Source organism: Rosa chinensis, chromosome 6 (genome assembly GCF_002994745.2).
Source record: "Rosa chinensis cultivar Old Blush chromosome 6, RchiOBHm-V2, whole genome shotgun sequence".
Classification (NCBI taxonomy): domain Eukaryota; kingdom Viridiplantae; phylum Streptophyta; class Magnoliopsida; order Rosales; family Rosaceae; genus Rosa; species Rosa chinensis.
In genome coordinates, this window is record NC_037093.1 from 67,268,490 (window position 1) to 67,286,817 (window position 18,328).

Consider the following 18,328-nt stretch of genomic DNA (forward strand, 5'->3'; position numbering starts at 1 on the left):
TAAGCTTTTCTTGAGCAGCGACAAACAGACCACTCAACATGCCGCGAACATCACATCTGAGTTCACAACCTTACGCGAGGAAGGTTCCAGCTTGGCTAATTCGCAGCAAGGCGAATTGGAACGTCAAAAACCTGCACGCGAAGAGGTTGTTTCTAAGACTGACTTGCCTATAGGTGGCAATCAACCTAATGGCCTCACTGGTGAATCACAGCCTTACATAGAGGCTACTTATGGAGAAGAGGATCAACAAGATTGTTCTTCTGATAAGAAAATTGTCTCTGAACAGATAACTGATTTCTCCACTGATCAAGCCAAACACGTGGCTACTGATCAGATGCATAGGGGGAAGATGCAGCCCATGTTGATTCCCTAGATCAACAGAAGCAGATGCATAATCAATTTAATTGTGACTCTGTTGCTGGACATAATCATGATCATGATCATGCAGAGGACCAATTAAGGCATGGCCCACTTAATTATCAATTTAGCCTTGGCCATGGTACTGGACGTCATGGGAAAGATGATCAAAACCATGGCCAACTTAATTATAAATGTTTGGCTCCGGTTTTGTTGCAGCTAGTCAACAGTTTGTTTTCTTGCGCGGTAGTCTTCTCAGAAAGCTCAGCAAAAGTCTTTGCCACGAGGCACAAAGAATCCCACGACGAGATTGGTGCTCTCCTCGTCCACAATCTCTTGAAAGAAGTCAGGTCAAGGGACACCCCGACGACCGCACCCAAATAGTGCTGGCACGCCCGCTCAAGAAAATAGACTGTTGACCAGCTGCAACAAAACTGGAGCCAAACATCGGTATTTCCGGGGGGCCGGTTCTGGGGACAGCGCCGCCGGTTCTGGGCTTCTGGAGGTGAGAGCTTCAAGGTGGGCGGCGGAGGTTTCTGTGGTTTGAAGGCTACGAATATGAGGTTTCAGGATTAGTGCTTCGTGCTGATAACGTGTTTTAGGAAATCAGAAATTGAGAGAAATTTGTTGTGTATTCTCATTGATAATAGGGGTTTCTTTATATAGAGTATTACAATGCATAGAGTCTGAATCATACAAGAAAATATAATCTCTAGATTCTTCTACTTGAACCCTATTACCACTAGGTCAAGTAACCTAGAGTTTGGATCAAACACAAATAGAGATATCCTTAAATAAATATGTGATTTTGGATAAAAAAATCATGTGCATAGTCCATAATTTTTTGTGAAAAATTACCGTCTTGAAATTATTATTATTATTTTTTTGATAGAAAATTTTCAATATTGGTTCTTACATAGATTTTTCAATGTGCTAAGTCTCGCTGCCATGAGCACTGTTACCTCGATTGCACGTGTGTGGGTTATGGACACCTCTACCTTCACCAGACATGGACAGGTTAGCCTTATTTCCATGGTTACGGGCACGTTCACCGTTATCCTCGCTTGTTATGCCCACAGTTAGCTTCCCTTGTATAAGGTGGGCTCTGTTAGCCTCGCTTAGATGGGTGTGGGCACCGTTTGCCTCTCTTGGATAAAATGCAACAATTTTGGCAGTGTGGACAAGCTCAAGCTAATACTAAATGTGGGCAAGATCAAGCGAACACCAAGCATGGGAGCAATGCCTCCAAAACACCCAAGTGTTAGAGCAAAGTGCTACCACTTAAACCCACTAAGCTGACAAAGAAAAATGAAAAGATAGAATAAAATAGTTTAATAATAAAACTCTATTGGACTGGAATTAGTGGATTTCAAGTGTCATTTTCGTCTGTATGAATAAAATTTACATCATTCAACAAAAACAAAACTACCATCATGCTTATTATGAATTTTTTTTTTTTTGATTTGTCAATCACACGGTGTCCTCAAAGACTTCCTTGGCCCATAGACTAATCCGTGCTCGGGGGATCTTGTCAGAACGCTTCCTCCCCCTGCTTATTATGAAATTTAAGAGCTTACATTTCACAACTTCCCACTACCCAACATTAGAACAGAACCCCAACGATCAACAAACACTAATTCCCCACTCTTCCGATTCTTAAATTGATAGGATAGTTCACAGCCTTCTGTCCATCTCCGCCATCAGCATTCCAAGCTTGCTTAAATGCCTCCATCACCTCATCACTCAGAAGCTCAACACCCTTTTCCTTAGCCGTCTGATAAGCTGACCACGACCTTATGTACGTGAAAAAATCATCCAAACCCATCGATCTCTCCGTAGCAAACTCGAATGGTCCTGTATTGTCTTCTCCGCTAACCGGCTCAAACGGAAAATCAATAGTGCTGTACTTCTTGTCCACTAATTTACGCGCCCGATCCCAGTAGGGTTCGACATCAATGGAATAGAACCGATCGAATACGGTGTCTACATTGTTGTTAACTCTAGGCACAGTGTAGCACCATGCAGCAATGACCCCATTGGGTTTCTTCAGCACCCATTTCATTTGTTCGTAGAAACTTGGGAGGTCAAACCAATGGAGGGCTTGTGCAATGGTCACTAAATCAACACTTGATTTTGGGGCCAATTTTTGTTCAATTTCGGGTATGGTCAGGACTGGAGGAGTGTGCTCATAGCGAACATTGGGGAGTTTTGGAGCGCAATCAAGTTGCTTTTGGCTTGTGTCTGTGGCCACCACATTCTTGAAGATCTCAGCTAGCTGAAATGAATAAAAACCGAAAAGCTTATATCAAAAAGATACGTATCCGAAACCTTCAAGCTAAGTCCAGTCTCACAATCGTCACACATTTGTTTTTGTTTGAATGTATGAATGGAATAAGTCAATAAATGACCAAATTGCTCCAACAATAACAAATAAAACTAAGCAAAATAATCGAATGATACGAAAAAAGAGGAATAGTTTCTTATCATTAGGCAATTTAGACAGCAAATTGCCCATTCACGAAAAAGGACACCATCACTTTCCGGAACCAATAAATTAATATTGGGAATTTGGGATGTTGGAAGAGAAACTTACGGATCGGGCAGCCTGGCCGCTACCCGTGCCGACGTCCCATGCAAGGTCGTGGCCGGCAGCCTTGGAAGCAATGAACTGAAACAGCTTTTCTGGGTAACCTGGCCGAGCCATAGCGTACTGCTTTGATTGTTTGATGAACAGATCCGCCATGTCTCTCTTTTCCTCGCAAAGTTTGGTACCAGCTGAATTAAGAAATTGGAGATAATATGAGATGAGAAGGTCACCACGTATTATATAGTTTATATACTACGATCTTCAATTTGGGTTATACCTGGGGAAGGAAATGGACCAATGGTAGTGAGATTGGCGTGGCCCAATTGGGAATCAACATCTCATCGCGCAGTTGTATTTTGACCGAGGAGTAGAGTTTCGAATGCTATTCCTCTGCACTTCAGGAAGCGTCAGTATCAGGGAATGGAATTTCAATTAGGACACTCGGTAACTTCCCAGCAAAACATATAGCACATAATCTAATGTTATCAGGTTCTCTTCGGTCTACTAATCGAGTGACAATATATAATTAAAAGTGTTCAACTAAACAATTATGTTGAGTGACAAACTGACAATAGAAGTTATTATAAACGAAGCCTCAATTGTTGTTGACTATAAAATATAAATGACTAGAGTTATTGTGACAAGAAAATGCCTCGATATTCAGCCAGAAAATGCTAGGGCCCATCATTTTTAGTGACAATGAGTTTTTTCTTTGTTCACTTTTGGGGCTCTCTTTAATCAAAATATGTTTATGGGCTTTGCAAAATTTGAATTTTATCAGATATTGAGCCTTACTAAACAAGGCATTATCTCAACCTGAGACCTAACAGTGCTGCTGATTGCGGGGCTGTATGAACTCCATGTATAATAATCATTGTATATATTTAGTCTACAAATATATGGAGCCCATCTAAAATCATATGTCAATGTATTGATAAACTGTAAATTTCCGTTGACGTTAGATAAATAGATAACATATATTACTTCACAAGACTAAACAAGTTTAGGGGTTAAACCAACATAACATGCACTGGAAGTCTACTAGTCTAGAACAGCTTGCTTCCATAAGAAAAGACAGAAAGATGCTTGAGTTCTGATAGGCTCCTTCCCAGCTGCAAAGCCACCTTCATTTCAAGCACTTGCCCATTCTCCCTTCTCCCAACTTCTTTTTCTCTTAAATTTGCTTCTATGGTCTCTTGTATGAGCCTAAAGAAACCAGCATTGCTTCTATACATTTCAACCACCATTCCAACTTGACCCCCATGCTCTATTGTGTTCACCACACTTGCCAAAGCTCCCCCAATGACTCCTACCATCCCGCTCCAAACTCCATAAATACTAGAACCCAAAAAAGCAGATCCCAAAGCTGCAAGCCCTGTTAAAAGAGGGCCAGAAATGGCTAGAATTCTGTTAATTTTCAAGGCTACCTCGGTCAACCTCAGGTACTCTGGCACATCCTTGCTCTTCAATACCCCAACAATCTCTGTCATTTCCTCTTCAAGTTTTGCACTCCAACTGTTGGATCTATTTGCCAATCTTCCTTCAATTCCTTGATCAGGTACTCCTCGTCGGCTAAGCTGCTTCTGTTGCGGCCACCATATTGCAGGCTCCACAGTTTTGGGAAATTTCTTAAGAGCAACTCCAACCATGGAGTCAAAAGCCAAAATGGCTCCCCCAGTCAAAATCCATCATCTCCAACAATAGCCAAGATAGAGTCGTATTGGCTTTTGAGCGAAAATGGGAGTCAAAATGACTACACATTGTAGAACGAAAGCCATATGTGGTGAGACATGAATTAAGATGGGCCACAGCAGCATGTGCTAAATTTATGAAATGACTTTGGTTTTTGATGAAAGATAGTTGGAGATGCAAAATATGAATGAATAGTTGGATATTTGACACTAGGGGAGCCAAATTTTGCAAATGACTTTGGCTTTTGACTCCATTGTTGGAGATGCTCTAACAGATCTATAAGCGGATAAATCAGGTGGAACGTGATTTTAATATCAGGTAAGCTCATTATCTTGTTAAGAAATAGATTTTTTATTTTTTCTTTCTCAGTGCGGCTATTGATTTTTGGATGCTTGTAAACTTTCAGTACTTTAGTGACATTTTTTTACGTAGGTCAATTATTCGAGATCAGATTATCCCCCATGTAGTTTCATGGTTTACAGGGGAGGCTATTGAGAGAGATGACTCGTCAGATGATGAAGACCGATACCTTGGACATGAAGCTCAATTTGATGATGAAGACGATGATGATTATGAAGATCTTGATGATGGATTAGACTCTGAGGATGAAGAAGACATGGAAAATTACAATTATTATCAAGTGAAAGATGAAAATATAGATTTAATTTGAAAGCTGAGAGTGCATATTTGGTATATGCTGAGTAGTTTGTTGGCAGTTTTAGGTTTTATTAGAATGTTTTGAAATGCCCATGTATGTATCATGATGTGCATGTACGCTTGGAACTTGGCCGAAATTTAGCTCCCTATCTCAGAAATTGTATTACAAACCCTAATTCTTCTCCAATAATCGAACTTGCATTATCATTATACTGCAACCATTGATGAAGATAGAGTTCAATTGAATTTTCATATATCGAACAGGAACTCTAAGCAAGGAAGACTCATATAATCGAACTTGCATTATCATTAATTATATTGCAACCATTGACGAAGACAAAAAAAAAAAATTGTAGAAGAAGTAACAAAGCGAGATTAAAAGGGGCATTCCGAGAATCGAACTCGGGACCTCTCGCACCCAAAGCGAGAATCATACCACTAGACCAAATGCCCATCTTGTTAATGGTGCTGCATTATAATCTAATCATTTAATTCTCATATAAAAATAATGGAAGCAGAAGTCAATGTGGGACAGTACAATTATGCATCACCCATGGAATCGGCTGGCATGTCATGATCATGGAGTGTGGTCGAAGAATTGGCGCAAGAGACCACGTTGTCGCGTCCAAAAAATAATGCCTCAAAATCGATTTATTTATCGACATGCATTTGATATATTATTGGAATGTTACTTCATAAAATATATATAATTTATGCCTTATGTCTAAAACAATGGAATATTACGTTGAAGCTTAAGCATTTTGGATTCAAAATTATTATACTAAAAGTAATAACAATGTACTTTTAGATATGAAAGATATGAACTATGAAGAAAGAATTGTAGAATGACCTTTTAGAATATGGCTTTTATTTTACTAGCTGTGCACCCCCCTGTATTGGAATCCCGGAGGAAAGGTATCTTTCATCTTTTAGAGTAGAAGAATGCAAAGCCAGGTAGATGAAATGCTGGCATTTGAAGGACATGTAGCATCAAACTAAAGGAAAAAAGAATGATTGATGCAATTCCTTTAAGCTCAATTTTTCTAAAAGGTTTCTCAGGTCAGATGTGTTACCCATTATTGCTACTCATACATGTATCCCACTAATTAGTGTCCCACAGCCAACTAAAATGGAACTTAATCAAAGCAATGAAATTATAAATAGTCATGTTTTTTTCTGAATAAAGCTCAACTGATCAACTAATTATTGAATGGGACGTGTATTATGTATATATATGTTGGCCAGCTATTAATTTCATGATGAAGTCATCAAGTTTGGGGCACAATCCCACGTGGTGTTATTTTCCAGCTGGCATCTCATAATGCATAATGAAGGCAAATGTATGGTTTATATGTATTTAGAGGATGGGCGGGGAATTCTCAGAGGTGGGACAAACCTTTTGATCTTTCGGAATTGAGGTTGAGACAATAACTATCTTCAAAAACCAACTTTGCCTAATCTAATCCGTTACTTGATTTATGCAATGAAAAATGGTTCATATGTACTTAATACTTGTTTGATCAATCTGTCACTTTAATTGCATAGATGTACTAAAAATGAGCTCGTGGACAAATGATGAAGCTGAAAAAAAAAATATCTAACAGACAGTGGTAGGTGAGTGCTTAAAAATTGGGACACCATGATTGTTTTTCAGCACCCAACTTTAATCTGTCTACACATTTCTTGCTTTTTGGTCCCTGCAACCCCCATATTCTCTACTCTCTATCGTTCATTTTCCTCATCAATCTCTCCTCAGCTCAGAAAGAGTAGGAGTCAATAGGAAAAACAAGAAGAAGAAGAGAAGAAGAAGAAATGGCATTTGCAGGAACAACCCAGAAATGCATGGCTTGTGACAAAACTGTGTATCTGGTTGATAAGCTCACAGCTGATAACAGAATCTATCACAAGGCCTGCTTTAGATGCCACCACTGCAAAGGAACCCTCAAGGTATTTATAGAATATAGTATTTATATTCAATTAATTACAGTGTCAACACTAATTTTCATAATCACTCACTTGAATTAGCAACATTGTTTTCTTGTGTTTTTCATGAGTGTTCACAGTGATTTTGAGATCAAAATGGATCTCATAGCTTGTAGTAGGCCATAGAGTGCTAATCACAATAATATGTTTTGGTTCAGTAAAACTATTTCTTCAAATTTCCATTTGTATGATCAAGTTGCTTCTTTCTCGTTTAGAGTAAACTCTGTTATATGTTGCTTATCCTGTATACATTTTCTTGAACATTGAATATCTAGAAAATTGAACCGCATCTTGATATTACAGAATCATAGATCAGACCCCAAAATTTGATAAAGGGATATAGTTCTTAGCTCAAACCCGAGAACTGAACTAGACATTTGAGACTGTCAGACTTAAAAATTCTGGCTTTGTTCTATCTAGGATCTATCTAGAAATTGTTTCCTTTTTGAGATCTTACTTTTCATCTGTTGCTTCCATGTGATATTATATATATATATATATATATATATATATATATATATATATTGGACTAGTTTGCCAAAATGTAGCTTTGTATATTAAAACAAACAGCCAATAATTCCAACTTGCACAGTATATACTTGTGGTAATTTCTTACGGAATTTTATCAAATTTGCAGCTCAGCAACTACAATTCATTTGAGGGAGTACTTTACTGCAGGCCACACTTTGATCAACTCTTCAAAAGAACTGGCAGTCTTGACAAAAGCTTTGAAGGTAAAACCTGATAGCATTCGCCAAAGTAACCAACATTACTTTCTCTCTAAGTGGCCTACTTGGATCAATTTCATATTGTATTTTATTTTCCTTTTCAGGCACACCAAAAATTGTAAAACCAGAGAGACCTGTTGATAATGAGGTGTGTTCCCCAGAAGTCAATAATGATAGCCTATGCATTATACACAACTTCTTAATATCTATTCAGCATCGATCTTGACATTGACCTGTTTTAACAGAAAGCAGTGGCTAAAGCTTCAAGCATGTTTGGTGGAACCAGGGATAAATGCTTTGGCTGCAAGAAAACTGTTTATCCAACAGAAAAGGTAACACCAACTTCTAGCCGTAACTAATTAATATCACATCATACAGTTTACTCACTAGCAGAAAAAGCAAGCAAGATTAACGCCTTTGAAATTTGATTGATTAAAAGGTTTCGGTGAATGGAACTCCCTACCACAAGATGTGCTTCAAATGTACACATGGAGGGTGTACAATCAGCCCATCGAACTACATTGCACATGAGGGCCGCCTCTACTGCAAGCACCACCACACCCAACTCATCAAGGAGAAAGGAAACTTGAGCCAACTCGAGGGTGGTGGTGACCATGATGAGAAAGTAGTCGGTGCCACAGAAATTGCTCCTGAAATATGATCCGAAACAAAATATATGGATGATAAACAAGCCCTTTTTCTATGCCCTCTATTATCGATGCTGTTGTCCCTCATACTTTACCATTTCCTTGCAATCTAAGTTGGTGGAATCCTATATAGAATTCTAGTGTGCGGGTTCATTTGTTGTTTTCAGGTTTTGCTGTGAGGTTGTGTATGCATTTCCTCAGATGAGATGCCAAATGAGGCTTATTTGTACTCTCTATTTTGTTCTTACTGGTTTTCAATGTATGTTGAGAACTCCTGACACTGAAGGAGCAGTTCATATATGAAGCCAAGTGCTTAATTAACCATTGTGAAAGCTAGCCTAGCCAGTTTTACAAAGCAATAAATTTGGTTATTTTGCACCCGTTCCCCAAGGCTGGACCTGTAAGGGCAGCAGCGAGATATGCAGATTTTCATGGGAAGAACCGAAAATTGAAGAACCAAACCGGATCAAAAGCTAGCCACTTTTCCAAAGCAATTAACTTAGAATAGAAGTTCACTTGTGAGCCAAGAGGTAATTGAACAGATCACTGACCAAGTTATGCCAGCATTCTTATTACTGTGATGTCCATAAATATTGTACAGTGCCACAGAGCAGAGTGGCACCCAGCTAAAGTTGGTGTCTGTACAAAAAGAATAACAATTTCCACAAGGTAGTGTACATCAATAACGCTACTTAAAACTAAAGGCTACATAATATCAAGAAGACAACCATTCTTGGCAACTTGCTTCAAGTCCCTGATAAAACTGTCTTGAAGAAACCCAAATCCAAATGTTCCATCCCCGTACTGCCAAACCCTTCCCTGTGCATGCACTGGGTTTGTGGTAGTTCTTAGCATGTATGGAATGGCCAGATCAAAACTTAAGTTAATGCAAAGAATGCGAGAGACCACTTCAATTCCTGTGAGCTGGAGAATGTGATCTGCTACAGCATTTGGTCGAAGATGTATGCGACTATTATATAAACTTTCTTCCTCTGGGAGAAATGGAGACTCCGAAAACGTAGGGTCTGTTGTCCAAAAGACTGGGTCCTTACTGATAACCCGAGTGAAACTGCAAATGTGACCAGATGAGTGGCAAACCTTTTGGCAGGAAATGCCCCCAATGTCATCATATGCAACAAGGTAAAATCCCAAGTTCATATCATCATAAATTCCCTGCAAACAGAGAAAATTGACCGGGATTCAATTGAGTCACACTTGATATCTCTTTTGAATCCACCATCGGGTAATAAGAAATCAAGAGAAGGAAGCGAGAATAGAGCAAAAAATCAATCAGTTAACCCTAGAGCTATCTCAAAGTTGGCTGATTATGTTCCTAAAAATGATTGATCCAACCGTGCCCATTAGTTTGAAATTCTACCAAAATAAATCAAAGAATGATAAGCATCAACTACAATATATACTTCAGCACTAAAAAAGTAACTGCTTCCTGTAGACAGACTTCCATGAACACAAAAAAAAAAAAAAAAAACATAATTTTCAATTGAGCCACACCTTCAAAGCACTTTTAATTTCACCAGCTAATAATTTCACACCACGAAAAGCAGGAGGGAAACTAGCAAAATCAACTAGTTTAACTCTTGAGCTGGCTGCTTATACACAGTCTGGCTGACTATGTTCCTCAGACCAAACATTCCCAGCACAGAGGCTTTATAAAATTTTAGCACTTAAAAAAAAAAGAAAAAATCAACGATTCATATAGACAGACTCCCGGTCACAATTGTCATAGGGATTGAAACAGCGCTAATGACGATGGGAATAGATCCAGATGCTATTATATTACAGACTAGAGAAAATGTAGCTAACCACCACAGCGACATTGCATGACAGAGTTTCTCAAGGCAACCATTTCACAATAGGCAAAATGAGGAGCAAAAAGTTAACTTGTTCTCTCCCTAACTAAGCAGAATAACAAACCTAAAGCAGGAACTGATATACATTACACTCATATTCCAATTTCAGCTCAAAACATTCAAGTCTAAGAGAGAAAAAGGAACCTTCCAGAGGCCCTGCAAAGGCCGAGCCGGCGTCGGCGAGCAATCAACAATCTTAACAAAATGCTGAGACTCCAACTTCCTCCTCAACTGCTTCTCCTTCTCTCTTCTCCTCTGCCTCCTCGACGCTCTATCTCCACCAGAACCGGGGCTCGTCCGGTTCGCAAAGTACTGATAAATCTCCGACATCAACCGGTCAGGCGAGTTCGGCGACGTCCCGGGGGACCCACTCTCGTATCCAATCAAATCCTCACCAATCCCACCTTCAATGATACTCACTGCACTCGAACCTCCATTTCTGTTAGCGGCAAAGCTCATATTTTCCTCCACCACAAAATGAGTCTTCCCCATCAAGCTCAAATTCACCGGCACCAAATCCTTATCGGAGAAATTCGGCCGGCCGGAGTCTAACTCCGCCGCGGAAATCTCCGTCCGCCCTTCCGGGTCGAGAAAGTTAACAACCTGGCCCTCCGGCGAGAGGCTCATCCACAAGAACGGCGCCTTCACCACGCCGTAGCTGCCGTCCTTGGCCGGAGAGACACGTGACCCGGTCAGGAACGAAGGGCCCCACTCGAAGAAAATCAACGGCGGAGAAGTGGCCTGACCGCCTTGGCGCCAGAATCCGATCAGATTCTCCCACCGGTTCAGGGTCTGGTAGAGGTTCCGGTACGTGATTTTGCCGCTACCCCATTTCTTGATCTGGGTCTTGGCGCCCCAGCGGCGGTCGCACAGAGAGAACCAGAGCTTGGCGTCGTTCTTGCAGAGCGAAACGAACCGTTTCGAGGTGCAGGCGAAGCTGGAGATCTCCGGTGGGGTCAGGAAGGAGAGGATGCATAGCTGGACGTCCTCGGGGAAATCGGAGAAGGACATTGAGCCGTTCAATTCCTCCATGTTGAGTTTTGGGTCTTCCATGATTGCAAATTTGGGTTGATTTTCAGGGCCAATTTGGGGAACTAAAAACTGGTGGGAGATTTGAGAGGCGGAAGAGTTGTGTAGGGAACAGTTCAAGTGTTGGATTGGGGTTGGTAGATTCCTGGAGAAGAACGAATCATTCTTCGATGCGGTGAGCTGATACCTGTAAATGTAGAGTTTCAGTTGGGGTAGAAGTGTAATTGAGCTAGCATGCGACTTATGGTAACTCATTCTTCTTGCCCGTAACGTAAGGTAAATTCTATGGCAGAAAATTATGTATATGGTAATCTTACCGGCCAAACAATATATATGGTTATTATATTTGACACATATTTTTCCATCTAAAGTTCTAAACAAACTATGGTGGAGGCGTGGAGGGCTGTGGCTTGAAGAGAAGGTTGGAATGATTTTTTTTTGATTGGGGGGTTAGCCTTTGTAGATTAGGTAACACCGTAACACACACCCATGCAGGGTATCTTAGCATAGTTGGACTAATCCACTTCATAGGGCAGGAACGCGAACAGGCACAATGCCTCACCGCTGGCTTGCCACCAAGGCCAGGTCGGAATGATTTTTGTTTTTAAAATTTAAAAAATATAACACGTCAATTTTATATAATATAATAATTTTTCACAATTTATTTAAATAGGGTGGATGCGTGGTAGTTTATGAAGTTTGAGGTAAAACCCTAAAATATAGGAGGGGAAAACCTAAATGACATTAATGACGCAAGCGTGCAATACTCAACACGAAAGGTCGATCATCCGCGAGTAGATGAAGGTTTGATACAACAGATTTCGACTTGCAAGTCGAAATTCTAGCAGCTAATGTATGTGACATATAACAGAAGAAGTCTGAAGAGAGATTTTGAGAAAACAATATTTGATACGAGCCTCCTTCGTTTTTCCATTGACATTTAGTTCAAGTGTTGAACCAACACAAATATGTTTCCAATTAATATACAAAGGAATTAAGTTACCATTTGGCAAGACGTATAGGAATAATAATCACAACTCTTGAATTAGACCTAGAATTATGATACACTCTCACTTTTCACTGGTATTTGACCTAGTCCGTCGAAAGCCCTTAACCGCACCGTCCACCGCCGAGCTCCCTCCCGCCGTCCGATCCCTAGACCCACGCCTCTTAGGCTTCACCTCCCCACCCCCAAATATCTGACACAGCAACTGCTGAACTGACTCAGGGCTCAAATACGACGACTTCCCCGGCAACGAAACCGAGAACGAGTCCAAGAACTCACTGTACGCTGGAACCACAAGCTTCACCGTCGCCAATCTAATCTGCTCCCTCAAATCTTCGTCAGGAATACTATAGTACCCTTTGTGCCTCTTTGATACATCATCCAAGCCCTTCATAAAAGCCTCCATTTTCGCCCTAACCATTGCTTCCTTGCTCTCCAGCTCCAAATCATCATCTTTCTCCAAAACCCTAACCAGAGGAACCCACACTATCTTCTGATACATGTAAGCCGATTCCTCTGCTATTACTTTGTAATTTTTCTTCATGTATTGGTCTCCCACGAGCTTCCCTAGCTCTGTGTTTTTGGTCCTCATGTAAATATACCAGTACGTGTTCATTGCAAAAACATGGGGCAGAGCCAACTTATCGATCCGATAACCCGACCGTTTCGATTCTACATTCCTCTGCAGAGCTTCCATGATGTGGGAAACGGCATCTCTGAGAAGGTTCTCGTCGGATTCGGGTCTGGACAGAATCCCAGCTTTCCAAATCTGCTCTGTTCTGAGGACTCTGGCCATGGGAACAGAGTAAGCCTCTGTTGCTAAGTACTTCATGTAATTCACAGCGTACCTTACAATTTTGGGGACTGACCCATCTTGCGGGGGAGGTACCCCATCTGAGTTTCCTTCAATTTGAAGCCCAAACTCCCAGAAAACTTTACTCGAAGCGTGAATCAGAAGCTTCTCGAGTTCTCTGAATCGAACGCAAATGTCAGTCCCTGCTTCACCTTCGAAGACTTGAGAGAATGCAGGCTTGAGTTTCTCCAAGGACTCGAACATGTCTAGCATCTTGAACAGTTTTTGTGGCTCTTTGCTGCTCCGGGCTACTCCTTCCCCGAATCTGAAGAACACCGCCATGATTTTGTCTGCGATTTTTACAAAGCATTCTGGCCAGACCAGCCCATCCATTATGCCTCCCAGTACTTGTTCGCAGAAATTCTTCTCTGAGACCAGCACTGCTTTCACTGCGAGTTCGAAGTGTTGGATCCAAAGGGTTATGGCCGTCTCTAAATTCTCCCAAGCCATTTCGTCTATTTCTTCCGGACTGTGTGTTCTTAAGTACTCTGGGTTTAGCCGCATTAGTGCTTTTGCCACTCTTCTGTATCTCACCTGTTGATCAACAACCATAACCATTCAACGGTTAATTGAGGGAATGCAACTATTTGAAGATTTTGAGCCATGAATAGCTAGCTTAGCAATTTATAATGATATAATCTTACATTCATCGATTATCTAATAAGCTTCATTAGACCATATTCAGTGCATCTATTTAGAAAGAGCTCTCTTTAATCGATGTCAATAAATAACGTAAGTATACGACATCCCTCTCACAATATCAGTCACGCAAGTCACACATAATGAGAGACTTGTTGCATACACATGTTACTCCTAAGAATATTTTCTCTCCTTAATGGGAAGAGGTGACTTAAACTTCTATAAGAGAAGCTCTTAATTAGTATTTAGTAAGAAATGGTAAGCAAGGTGATCAATAATTGTGCTAAAGAAAATTAGCAAATGTTACCTTAACATAAATATCGATGCATATATCCAAACAATCTTCGGCAGCTAGGGTTTGTGAGATCCGCCTTAGAAGTTCAATTTCCAACTTAGTGCCCAAATTAGAACCCGTGATCACCATCTGATCATCACCTTCATTATCCTTATCTACAGCCTGTGATTGATCCACTATATTTTGATGCTTTATTTGCTGCAATATATTCTCATACTCATCCTGCAAATTCAGCAAAGCCTCATCAAGCAGCCCTTCAAATCTCATAGCATCCACCTCTGTCTCATACAATGCCTTCAAAGTGGTCAGAGTCTCCCTCAACCGATGGATCCTGTACTGATCAGTCGCCTTCGTCCGGCTCAGAAACTCCACCACCTCCTGAAGCCTCTGGATCACCGGCTCGCCCTCCTCGCATATGGAGCTTATCGCCGCCTTGAGCTGATCCACACAGTCCACGTACTTGATGAGCGTCTTGAGCCTCTTGTTCATGTTCTTCTCGTTTGACAACTTCGATGACAAGTCGAGAAGCTTGTCCTGTATAGACTCTGATCGCTTGAAGTTGTCGAGGAGCGCAAGGGCCGGCGTGACAGCTCGGTTGATTCTGGTTTCCAGGGCCCTGGAGGCCATGGACATGGACTGTAATGGAGCTACTCTTCTTGAGGCTGAGGTTAGAGTTTCGTCAATGAGGTTAAACTTGTAGTCCATCTTTTTCAGATTCTGCTCCATCAAGGCAGAGGCTTTGAGTAGGGTTCTCAAGTCTGTGCAGGCTAGCTGAATGTCAGAGAGCCTTGAATCTTCTTTATTGGTCGCCATTGAATCTGGTTAAACTTCAGGGTGGTCTCTGTTCAATTGATTAGCTATATATGATACAAAGTTAGTGACAGGCATGAAGTGTTGGGGGCACAAAATGACAATGAAGTAAAATGGGGGAGAGAGGAGCTCGATGTAAACTAAGAACAAATGGCGAGTGTGCGATGAAAGGGAACAAATAGGCAGTTTGGAAGGTAGTGAGGTGTGCAGCCGGTTTCATCTTCAACCGCATGAATCAGTCCGACGATGAAAATGACTTGCAGAAGTAGGTACTGAAGTGAACAATAAAAAGCCCGGTACATCGTTCTTGTTAGTCAATGCCCGACTCAGGCTTGGTCTAGAGCATATGCCATTTGGGCTTTAGTTCTACTTTGAAAAGATTAATTTGATTTCACGTCGTTCAGTCGTTGTACTAACAATTTTTTTTTATCTGATAATATATTTCTCTATTATTTGGTTCAGGGGTGTGTTTTGAAAACTCAAAACCAAAAACTGAAAACCTAACTATAATTCCAGGAAACCACCAAAAGTAACTAAAACCAGATTAAACCGGTTAGTGCTAAAAACTAAACTGAACAATGTTTTTGTCATCAGTTCTTGCTCAATACATATGATAAACGGGAAAAATCTGAACTGAACTGCTATACTTAAAATTAATTATAATTACTTTTACATGTTCAATCGCTAAGTACTTTTATTTATAGTAAAATGGAAGAATTCCACAAATGGTCACTTAACTATGACTTATTCGACACTTTGGTCACTGAAGTTTCAAATATATCACTTTGGTCACTCAACTATTACACTGTCAATTACTTAAGTCACCTAAAGAGTATTTTTTATAATTTTAATGAAAAAAATTAACAAAGTGACTTAAGTGATTGACAGTGTAATAGTTGGTGACCAAAGTGATATATTTGAAACTTCAGTGACCAAAGTGTCGAATGAGTCATAGTTGAGTGACCATTTGTGAAATTTTCCCTAGTAAAATTCTATCGTATTAAATTAAGACGTTAGTTAGATGATTTAGACCATGTCAATTCTAAAATATTTGACTGACTTGATTTAATAAATTTAAAAATGCTATCATACATGAGTTAGCGGTTAGTGTTAGAAAACCAAATTGATGACTTCGACTCCACCTCCTACTGGTACTTTAATGCCTACCAAAACTACATCATATTAGACTAAGACGTTAGCAAGATCAATACAATAGTTAATAAAATACGAGATGTATATAATATAAAATAAAATATGCATACGTATTATTTAGACAATTTCATCTGATAATTTATAGAAAAGTTAAACAAAATATTATTAATGTAAAAGTAAATTGAGAATTGGAATTGGTCTACTCATTTCATTTCATAGCCCCTTTATATAGGGATAGAATTACAATGGAAACATCGATTAACATCAATTACAATAATGATAGTAAATGTTGATTGTGATGTGATTTCAATTCATTGATTCCTTCTTTCGTCAGTTTCTTTGACGAAGACACATAATGTGTTTTTCCTTTAACACTCCCCTTTGTGCCAAATCAAAGATGAAATGGTGCATGAGTTGTTGCCTCACTAAAAACCTTGCCAAGTAACAATAAAAAGTGGGACAAAAAAATACACCTTGGTCGAAGGAAAAGAGCACAACTCACCTTTTACATTTAAGGATGACATGTGTGTGTTAGACTCCCCCTGATGTCTACACCTCCCCCTGATCCTTACATTAATCAAGGGAGCTTGGAAAGTCTTAGCATTCCTATGCTTTTCACATGTTTCTCAAATGTGGCCTTTGGCAATGATTTGGTGAACAAATCTGCCACATTCTCCTCAAACCCTACTTGATTCACTTAAATTTTGATGAGAGCCTGTTGTTGCTGATTGTAGAAAAACTTTGGCGATATGTGTTTTGTATTATCACCCTTGATATATCCTAGTTTCATATGTTCGATGCAAGCTGCATTATCTTCATAAATGCAAGTAGACTCTTCAGTGGTAGAACTTAAACCACTATTTCCTCGAATATGTGTAATGATAGCTCTTAACCATATACACTCACGAACCGCCTCATGTAGAGTAATGATCTCTGAGTGGTTCGAGGAGATAGCCACAAGAGTTTGCTTGGTTGATCTCCAAGATATCGCTGTGTTCCCAATGGTAAATACATACTAGTTTGAGAACGACCTTTATGTGGGTCAGAGAGATACCAAGCATAAGCAAAACCAACCAAAATGTCATTTCGCGTTTTGGTGTAGTGAGTGGAGCTTTCACCATCAACATTTCCTTTAGGGATTGCAGTTCCATATGCGGTCCCTCTTGTCTCTCTGTAGGGAAAGAATAGTCACAAGTCAATGGTTTCTTTTAGGTATCGAAAAATGTTCTTGATACCATTCCAATGAAGCTGCATTGGCGCTGAGCTAAATTTAGCTAACAAGTAAACTGAGAATGCAATGTCTGGTCGAGTACATTGGGCTAAGTATAATAATGCGCCTATTGCACTTAGATAGGGAATTTCAGCTCCCAACACCTCTTCGTCATCTTCTTCTGGACGAAATGGATCTTTCTTTGCATCCAAACTTCGACCGATCATGGGAGTGCTAGCAGGATGCGCTTTGTCCATGTTAAATCGCCTGACTTTTGGACATACGCAGACTGGAGGATTAGTATTCCACAAACTCGGTGTTCTAGTTCAAGGCCTAGACAGAATCGAGTTTTCCCAAGATCCCTTCATCTCAAATTCGGATTTCAAGTAACTCGCGGTTTATCTTATTTCATCAAGAGTACCTGATACACTAAAAAGCAAGCGCGCAATTTAACCCTGAAAATGTCATCGTTAGTATATGGTAAATAGGGATCGTTCTAACCGGGGATTGAGGGTACATCTGTAATTGCAAAAACAAATAAAGAATTAAAATAAATACATAGTATAATATTTACAAAAATAAAACAAACAAAAGGGGGTTTCAGGATTATTAAATTAAAAATAAAATAAATAAAATAAAGAAAATGGAAAAACATATATATACGGGTGGAACGCAAGGAATAAAGATCAAAACCACAATCATATGCAAGAAATCCAATCACAATTCCTATAATTGATTTTCTATGTCATGAGAAAGAAGTTGACCATGTGAAACGTTAGAAAGCAAACGATTTCCCATTTTTTACTTTCCTT

General features: G+C 39.9%; 4 protein-coding genes, 1 long non-coding RNA gene and 1 other non-coding gene across 6 annotated transcripts; 2 read left to right on the forward strand and 4 right to left on the reverse strand.

Annotated features, from left to right (window-relative positions):
• Window positions 1-1,720: 1,720 nt before the first annotated feature.
• On the reverse strand, window positions 1,721-3,173 carry LOC112172312 (putative methyltransferase DDB_G0268948). The gene is made up of 2 exons (XM_024309600.2): window positions 2,951-3,173; window positions 1,721-2,632 (listed from the first exon to the last, which is right to left on the reverse strand). Exons 1-2 carry the CDS (start codon window positions 3,098-3,100, stop codon window positions 1,991-1,993), a joined length of 792 nt encoding a protein of 263 aa, XP_024165368.1. The 5' UTR covers window positions 3,101-3,173; the 3' UTR covers window positions 1,721-1,990.
• On the forward strand, window positions 2,510-5,495 carry LOC121050276. The gene is made up of 3 exons (XR_005802538.1): window positions 2,510-4,386; window positions 4,503-4,954; window positions 5,069-5,495. It is a non-coding gene; the product is annotated as an uncharacterized LOC121050276 (long non-coding RNA).
• A 179-nt stretch (window positions 5,496-5,674) lies between these two features.
• On the reverse strand, window positions 5,675-5,746 carry TRNAP-UGG. The gene has a single exon. It is a non-coding gene; the product is annotated as a tRNA-Pro (tRNA).
• Window positions 5,747-6,954: 1,208 nt separating this feature from the next.
• On the forward strand, window positions 6,955-8,983 carry LOC112170357 (LIM domain-containing protein WLIM1). Its single transcript, XM_024307616.2, has 5 exons — window positions 6,955-7,240; window positions 7,914-8,010; window positions 8,109-8,152; window positions 8,250-8,336; window positions 8,444-8,983. The coding sequence occupies exons 1-5, from the start codon at window positions 7,106-7,108 to the stop codon at window positions 8,663-8,665; spliced, it is 585 nt and encodes a 194-aa protein (XP_024163384.1). The 5' UTR covers window positions 6,955-7,105; the 3' UTR covers window positions 8,666-8,983.
• A 199-nt stretch (window positions 8,984-9,182) lies between these two features.
• On the reverse strand, window positions 9,183-11,756 carry LOC112170356 (F-box protein At3g12350). The gene is made up of 2 exons (XM_024307614.2): window positions 10,667-11,756; window positions 9,183-9,824 (listed from the first exon to the last, which is right to left on the reverse strand). The coding sequence occupies exons 1-2, from the start codon at window positions 11,573-11,575 to the stop codon at window positions 9,357-9,359; spliced, it is 1,377 nt and encodes a 458-aa protein (XP_024163382.1). The 5' UTR covers window positions 11,576-11,756; the 3' UTR covers window positions 9,183-9,356.
• An 865-nt stretch (window positions 11,757-12,621) lies between these two features.
• Window positions 12,622-15,267, reverse strand: LOC112173766 (exocyst complex component EXO70I). Its single transcript, XM_024311447.2, has 2 exons — window positions 14,357-15,267; window positions 12,622-13,944 (listed from the first exon to the last, which is right to left on the reverse strand). The coding sequence occupies exons 1-2, from the start codon at window positions 15,155-15,157 to the stop codon at window positions 12,622-12,624; spliced, it is 2,124 nt and encodes a 707-aa protein (XP_024167215.1). The 5' UTR covers window positions 15,158-15,267.
• Window positions 15,268-18,328: the final 3,061 nt, after the last annotated feature.

Coding starts and splice junctions, on each gene's coding strand:
- LOC112172312 (XM_024309600.2), bottom strand. CDS start 3,100: ATGGCGGATCTGTTCATCAAACAATCAAAGCAGTACGCTATGGCTCGG. Junction 2,633..2,950: donor GCGGCCAGGCTGCCCGATCC/GTAAGTTTCTCT, acceptor TATTCATTTCAG/CTAGCTGAGATCTTCAAGAA.
- LOC112170357 (XM_024307616.2), top strand. CDS start 7,106: ATGGCATTTGCAGGAACAACCCAGAAATGCATGGCTTGTGACAAAACT. Junction 8,153..8,249: donor AGAGACCTGTTGATAATGAG/GTGTGTTCCCCA, acceptor CTGTTTTAACAG/AAAGCAGTGGCTAAAGCTTC. Junction 8,337..8,443: donor CTGTTTATCCAACAGAAAAG/GTAACACCAACT, acceptor ATTGATTAAAAG/GTTTCGGTGAATGGAACTCC.
- LOC112170356 (XM_024307614.2), bottom strand. CDS start 11,575: ATGGAAGACCCAAAACTCAACATGGAGGAATTGAACGGCTCAATGTCC. Junction 9,825..10,666: donor CTTTGCAGGGCCTCTGGAAG/GTTCCTTTTTCT, acceptor CTCTGTTTGCAG/GGAATTTATGATGATATGAA.
- LOC112173766 (XM_024311447.2), bottom strand. CDS start 15,157: ATGGCGACCAATAAAGAAGATTCAAGGCTCTCTGACATTCAGCTAGCC. Junction 13,945..14,356: donor GCATCGATATTTATGTTAAG/GTAACATTTGCT, acceptor GTTGATCAACAG/GTGAGATACAGAAGAGTGGC.